This window comes from Danio aesculapii, chromosome 3, assembly GCF_903798145.1.
Source record: "Danio aesculapii chromosome 3, fDanAes4.1, whole genome shotgun sequence".
In the NCBI taxonomy this organism is placed as follows: domain Eukaryota; kingdom Metazoa; phylum Chordata; class Actinopteri; order Cypriniformes; family Danionidae; genus Danio; species Danio aesculapii.
The window spans coordinates 5,006,217-5,014,054 of NC_079437.1; the positions used below are offsets into that span (position 1 = coordinate 5,006,217).

General features: G+C 39.8%; 1 protein-coding gene across 1 annotated transcript in view; it reads right to left on the reverse strand.

Annotated features, from left to right (window-relative positions):
* Nucleotides 1-1,345: 1,345 nt before the first annotated feature.
* The window catches only part of LOC130217766 (E3 ubiquitin-protein ligase TRIM35-like), a 6,936-nt gene continuing 443 nt past the window's right edge, over nt 1,346-7,838 (reverse strand). Inside the window, exons 1-5 of the mRNA XM_056449960.1 lie at nt 7,736-7,838; nt 6,543-6,635; nt 6,130-6,383; nt 5,929-6,047; nt 1,346-1,920 (exon numbers count right to left, since the gene is read on the reverse strand). The exon at nt 7,736-7,838 is cut by the window's right edge and continues 443 nt beyond it. Of these exons, the coding sequence (XP_056305935.1) occupies nt 1,412-1,920; nt 5,929-6,047; nt 6,130-6,383; nt 6,543-6,635; nt 7,736-7,838 (1,078 nt within the window). The 3' untranslated portion in view covers nt 1,346-1,411. The remainder of the gene's footprint in view (nt 1,921-5,928; nt 6,048-6,129; nt 6,384-6,542; nt 6,636-7,735) is intronic.

Genomic DNA, 7,838 nt, shown 5'->3' on the forward strand with positions numbered 1-7,838 from the left:
ATTAGCTGATGATTTTGTGGTTGCGCATAAAAGATGGACGAGTGATTCTTGAAGTGAAGTTTTCAAACTAATTTCGAGAGGAGCACGTGATATGATTGACTGCAGCTGGCCACTCATCTACATTCACTAGTTAGCCAATCAGATTAACACCAACTCACTATAAGTAGCCTAGCTAGAACTACTCTCTTATCTTCGTTTTCCGAAGAAACCCCCATCCACCCCATCTCCTCCTCCTTTCTTCCTCTTACCACGGGGAGCTCTCGAGAACCACCTGATCTTGTACTCCCCGCATATGCTCTATGGACCAGGCGGGAGCCCTGGGCTCACCTATCTCCGAGCTCAGGGTTCTCTCCCGGGACAGCATGCCAAACCTGCTAACAGTTGTCAAACAATATCTAAGTGTGAACTCTTGAATGGGTACGAATTGAAGAACTGAGATCAAAGGTTTTTGAATATGAGTTTAAAGCATGTACCATCAAGACCCATTCCTGATTCTGTGTGTCGTTATTGTTTTGAGGAGGGGCATTGGATAAGGGAATGTCCTGTCCTAAAAAAATAAACAAATACGCGAAGGTTCAAGGTTGCAAAATAGTTAATCTGTTTTATATACTGATTTTAAACTGTGTTTAGGAGAGTCATATTATTTTGTCAAAAACTTTAGCAATAGAACATATAATGGATATGGGTCTTTAGATATCAAGTACATCGACACCCTTGTGAAGTGGGGTAATGCGTGCACTCTTCCAAATATATGGTATTTCACATGTAGACAAAGACCGATTAAACAACTCAGCTAGTTGATACATAATAATATGAGACATATTATTGACATATGAGACAGTTTAAGAAACTTAAACTAAAGGGTACCAATTATGCCCCCTTTTACAAGATGTAAATGAAGTCTCTGATGTCCCAAGAGTCTGTGTGTGAAGTTTCAGCTTTAATAATGTTGTAACACTCTCTGAAACTGACTCTTTTAGGCTTTGATCCTAACTGTGGTGTTTTGGTGACTGTCGCTTTAAATGCAAATGAGATTGTGCTCTTTTTTTAAAGAGGGCGGAGCTACAAATGTGTCAGCATAGTGGCAGATTCAAAACTTTAATAGTGGAAGCCGGCTGCTTCTCACTCAGGGCTGTTTATGCTAATGAGGGAGAGATGGTCACTGGTGGGCGGGGCTTTCCCCCTCTGATGACTCGTACAAAGGGAGAATGTCAATCAAAGTGTTTCTGTAGACTGTTTTCATCAGGTTTGGTTATAACAAACTGAATTATTTAATGTTGACCATTAGAGGCTGGATATATTCACACACTGCTGACACACAACTGTGTTTAAACCCCTTATAAAAGTGATTTCTGCACAATAGCTCCCCTTAAATGTCACGCTCATGTGTAGTAAACCAAGAGTGCACAAACTACCAAACCACAACCTCAGGAGCCAAGGACCTGATTGAGACACACCCCCCTTCACACCTTATGAAAGGAAAGACAGAGTCAGTGAAGGTGGTTGTGAATGTGTATATGTGTGTGTTGTTTACAGCATCAGAAAAGCACACAGTTCCTTCATCACAGTCCAGCTCGACTCTCACACACTCCAGCTGGTGTCTGACAACAAATTTGTTAGCACACAAATCCATGCATCTGAACGCCACACTCCAGCATCCAGACTCAAAAAAACCCGGTCTCTTCCTCTGATTTAAAGCCGTCGTAACTCCGAGACTCCAGCAAAACGGCTTTTTCAGCTCCACATCCCAGCGGTGTTTTCCTGAGCTGAAACTCTCTGAGCCCAGAACACAATCATAATAATCAAACCTCTCTGGATTATCAGGAAGCCATCGCTCGCTTCTGCTGTCTCTCACACTGGTCAGATCGTCAGACGGGATGAGACTTGGATTTGCAGTGTTCGGATCCAGAATCACAGGAGCTGAAGACACACAAACAACAGCTGCTTTTACTGTCATGCTCACTTCATGATCAATACTATACACCAAGGGTGCCCAAACTTTTTCTGATGAAAGGCCACAAACTAGGGGTGGGCGGTACACCGGTGTCATAGTCATCACCGGTGTGACATTGCGCCACGACATGGATTTTCTAATACCGCCAATACCGTAATAAATCAATTATGCACCTTGAACGGCTGCATTTACATCAATAATAGCTAATTCTAAATAATAAGGCATTCAATTTTCTTCAAACGTTCAGTTGTGGTCTGAATACATGTCCTTATACTACAGGGCTCGAAATTGCAACCATTTTGGTCGCATGAGCGCCCGAAATGTAATCTATGCGCCCTCATAATATATTTGGGAGCATTTGTGTGTCTGAATATAATGGTTGTAGTGCAATCTGATTTGATTTTCTCTAAAAACTTGCTGAATCGCTCTACCCTGCTGCTGTATTGGTTCATATTAGCTGTCAGTCACTCAACGCTTCCCGCTGTCAGATAACAGGGAGCTTTTGTTACTGCAGGAAATGCAAACGGCTGAAGAGTGAAAAGTGCACAGGTTTGCAAACCTCACCTAAAGTTATAATAATAATAATAATGGCGCAGATGACAGCGATCATGACATGAGGTAAATGTTGATCCGCCAGCTGAGATAAATCGAGTGTTTTCGGAGAAGGTGTCGAATCACGATGCGTTGCATTCACCGCATGTTCAGCGCAAATGTCCGCTAAATATAAAATCTAACACTGTACACATCATCGCCAAAGAAACTCACCTTTACTAAGTTTACACTGAAACTACAGCTCATAACAAAGAGTGGAATTGCGCTGGTGGTCATCATGAGAATCCTGCTCTGTCTGCTCATAAATTGGTGCGGCTGACTCGCCTGCTTTATTCCACCAACACAGAGAAATGAAGATCAGCTCATAACGAGACTGAGCATTTACAATGACCCAAACCAAAACTTTTAAAGAGTGATAGAAGTGAGACTTTCTTTTGTCCGTTCTTCCTTGAGATGTATATTATTTTGCTATTGAAAGTAATACCGTGATATTATACCGTCACCGTTCAAAAGATGAAAAATACCGTGATATTAATTTTAGGTCATATCGCCCACCCCTACCACAAACCAAGTTTGATTATAGCTAGTGGGCCAAAACGTAAATATAGATTCCATTGGTAATTTTCTAATTTATATAATAATGTTTAAAATGACTAAATAACATTGCTTAATATTAAAAAATACAGTATTTTTTACATTTTATATTGAACTTACTACAGTAACAACAAAACAATCTAATTTATAACAATTATAACTAATTATAACTAATTTTTGCCTTGATTTGCTCGCCGATGTCTTCTGCATATCCATCGAGTGACGTTATTTACATTTTTAAAAATCTAATTCATTTACAACATTTAAGCCTCCTGTCGTGTTCACATCCTGCCCCTCACTTTACTGTTCCTGGTCAAAATTGAGCGGTCTGTTTTAACTGCACAAAAATCATTTTTCTCCACCAAATTTGTGTTCAACATTCTTTAGCTGTGAACAATCTCTCAAAGTTAACATGAATTTACAGAATTAGACATAAAATAACTGCAATGAAAATACAAATGGGCGCTGAAAATATATTACAAAACGAACAACAGATGACAGAAATCACAATACTTTGTTTCAATGCTAATAGACGGCTCGCTAAAATAACTATCACAGGGTCTGACTAGAGAAATTGACATTTTAATCCATCTGACTGATTTATCAACCAGCAAAGCACAAACAGAATGCTATCCTGTCCTGTGTTCCAGTTTTCAGCCCTTCAAGTGTTCTAATATAGGGAATAGTGTCTGAGGGTATACACGGTGAGCATGGACACAGAACTAGCACTAGTTATACTTTGGTCATTTTTGATATGATAATAGTCTAATATAATAAAATAATTGATGCTAAGCTAAGCTAAAAGTGCTACTGCTGGACTCAGAGATTAGCAGAAAGAAAAAAAGAAAGAAAGAAAGAAAATCGTACACTTTTGTACGACTAAACTCGTATGAATTAGCCGCTAAACTGACAAAACGTAAAATAGTTATGTTTCCTTGTGAGATCAGGCTGGAGGATCAGCACATAAGCACGTAAAAGAGATGTCTACCTGCAAAAGACATTGTTCAGTCTGAAATGAGTGAGTGAGTGAGTGAGTGAGTGAGTGAGTGAGTGAGTGAGTGAGTGAGTGAGTGAGTGAGTGATTGAGTGAGTGAGTGAGTGAGTGAGTGAGTGAGCGATTGAGAGTGAGTGAGTGAGTTGGGGGTAGTGTGTGTGTGGATGTTTTCTGTCTGATGGATGAATATAGTCTGGATACCCATTCATTTCCTATGGCGGTCACTTTTGACCGGGAACACCACAGGTGTAACAAGGTTGATTAAAACACTCAAAATTCAATGAAAGAGGTGATCATCGCTTTTATATGTTCAAATGCATAGTGTGGAAGATATCATGAGGCCTTGAGGCAATCAGATGTAAAACACAATATTCATGAGTGATTTAAGTTGTAAATCGGTCAGATTTGACCCGAACACGACAGGAAGGTTAATTGAAACGTTTAGGGCTTCACAATGGCGCAGTGGGTAGCACGATTGCCTCCCAGCAAAAAGGTCGCTGGGTCAGTTGGCATTTCTGTGTGGAGTTTGCATGTTCTCCCAGTGTTGGCGTGGGTTTCCCAGTCCAAACACATGCGCTACAGGGGAATTGATGAACTAATTTGTCCGTAGTGTATGAGTGTGTTTGTGAATGAGTGTGTATGGATGTTTCCCAATGTTGGGTTGCGGCTGGAAGGGCAACCGCTGCATAAATAAGTTTGCTGAATGAATAAGTTGGCGGTTCATTCCGCTGTGGCGACCCCGGATAAATAAAGGGACAAAGCTGAAAAAAAAAGAATATTTTTGCAAACAAAACAATGGGTCTCATTCACTAATCATGCATACACACAAATTCATGCGTAAAATGTGCGTTTTCACAAATAAATCATGATTCATCCAAATTTTAGATAGATACTTTATTCGATTCAGCCAAAAAGTGAAATTTTCGCACTAAAGATTTGTCTAAAATGGATGAATAAATTAAAGAACTTATACCACATGCAGGGCTTGACGTTAACATTTTTGATCACCAGCCACTGTGGCTAGTAGTTATTCAACATTACTAGCCACTCTGCATTTTCACTAGACACAATTTTGTTGTTGGGAAAATACATATTTATATATATAAATATAGATAGATATATATATATAAATTGTATTACTAAATAACTTCATCTAGATTTTGTGTTATGTTCGCATTCATTTTGTGTGTTGAGTGTGACCGTGCTAAATGAGCATGAGCAAACTGCTATATACTATATATATATATATAAACTATATACTATATATATATAAACTATATATATATACATATATATATATATATATATATATATATATATATATATATATATATATATATATATATAATCAAAAGTAACTAGTAATTATGTAATTTGAGTAATTTTTTTATCAGATACTTTTTTATTTTTACTCGAGTAACTTTTAAGATTGTAAGATTTTAAGATAAAAATTTCCGCAAGTGCTTGTACTTTGAGTATTGATTTTGGATACTCTACCCACCTCTGCTTAAAGCCCACATCAGTGCTTGAAGAAAGCCTGGGTCTCACAGTGCACATGATCATTCTCTTATTTGGTATTCACCTGCTTTCTTTTACTTGGATGAACAATCACTCAGTCGTGCTGCTTCTCGATGAACTACAATTTAAAAATCATATCTCATCGGCCAAAGTGGCTCTCTAATGCTCTCTAGTGTTAATGTCAAGCCTTGACCACATGTGTGCAATGATCATGTGCGCCTGGGGCCTTATAAACATGTATAAAGAGATCTACATATAATTAGATATGTTAATGTCAGGTGAGAGTAACGAGTAGAGCTGTAGTGCAGACTCTTACAGTAGTGGACGATGTCCTGCATCTTCTTCCAGACTCTGTACTGCAGGTTCCCCAAGTACTGAGACACATGAATCAAAGCTCCAGTAGGCATCTGTGAATCCAGCTGTGAGATCTTGATTCTGGAAGAACATTCAGGAGTCAGAACTGCGGTGGCTTTGGGTTCAGAAGCAGAGAGAGCAGAGACAGCAGCAGATCACTCACCTTGCCATTAAGCCTGGAAACTCCTTCAGAAAGCAGACGTCATTGGCTTTCAGCCTCTCCTCCGTGTCTTTGATTATGTGTGAAAGAGCTGAGATGTGTGTGTTGATCTGCTCCAGCTTCTCCTTCATCATCTGCTTCTTCTGCTTCTCTTCCTTCCTCAGTGCAGTGATTGTAGCTTCTTCTTCATCTCTGAGAAACTGATGAAGCTTCTCGAACTGCTGTTTAATCTGATGCTCGGTGTGATCGGCTTGATCCTGATAGAAAACCACAGACACTTCAGTCATCTAAAATCACCATTTCTCATCATTAATATTAGAGATATTAAACAGAAGCCAGAAGCTGATCATCTACAAAAAAAGTACGTACAAAACCAACAGCGGTAATAAAAATGACTCTTGATTGTGTTTGCTCACCGTGATGTGATGAAATGTTTTCTCAAACTCTCCTTTGAGCTTTTTATTGTGTTTAAGGTTCATATGTAAAGACTTGAGTGCTGAATCGAGCTCCTGGAACCGAACAAAATAAATCAACTCAGAGAAAACAATGTAATCAATCGGACTGGATGAGTTTTTTCCATCAACTTCAGCAGATATTTACATTATTCTGTGTGTGTATACCATAATAAAATCATGCATTGATTTTCTTTTTGTCCCTTTGTGTGGTTTATATATAAACTAATTTCGAGAGGAGCACGTGCTTATCATCAACACGGCTGGCACCTCGCTAGCTCTGTAATCTGCCCTATTACATAATTACGGACGCATTATAAATAACCAGAGTTTGTCACTCCAGTTATCTTTGTCTTGAAGTTTCCACCCCTACTTCCCACCGGGTGACACGGTGGCCCAGTGGCTAGCACTGTTGCCTCACAGCAAGAACACCGATGGTCCAACCTTTTATCAGGCCGCTTGGCGTTTCTGTGCGGAGTTTCCATGTTCTCCCCGTGTTCACATGGGTTTCCCCCGGGTTTCCCGGTTTCCTCCCACCGTCCAAAAACATACACCATAGCCAATCGACTAAACCAACCCTGCTGAAAAATCCAGCTTAAACCCGCCTAGGCTGGTTGGCTGGTTTTAGCTGGTTGACTAGCCTGCTTTTAGAGGGGTTTTGGCCATTTTCAGGCTGGTTTCCAGTCATTTCCAGCCTGGTCTAAGCTTGTTAGGCTGGAAAATGACCAGCTAAAACCAGCTTGACCAGCCTGGTTTAAGCTGGACATAGCTGGGGTTGGCTGGGCTCCTGGACTCGAACCAGATAAAACTATGTAAATCATATGTTGGATAAGTTGGCGGTTCATTCCGCTGTGGCGAGCCCTGATGAATAAAGGGACTAAAACAAATGAAAATGAATAAATAATGGTGGCAAATAAGTTTTCACAGCACAGATCACACATGAAGTAAAGCTGAGTAAAAAGTATAGATATAAGGAAATCAGTGTTTATTGTCGTGTCTTGTAAATAAAGACTGGATTCGGCTGGCCATTTCGTGTGGTTATTGCTCTCTCTAGTGACATCGCATAGCCAGAGCCAGCCTATAGTTACACAGCAATAACCCCACATTCATGACTACTTGTTGCTCTCTATATGTAAATCAAGAACCATTTGTCTTACCTTATATGACTGAAGCGCTTCACCGCAGGGTCTGAATGTGTGCTGGTCGTGTTGTTTTGAAGAAACACACATCACACACACCGGCTGTTTGTCCTCCAGACAG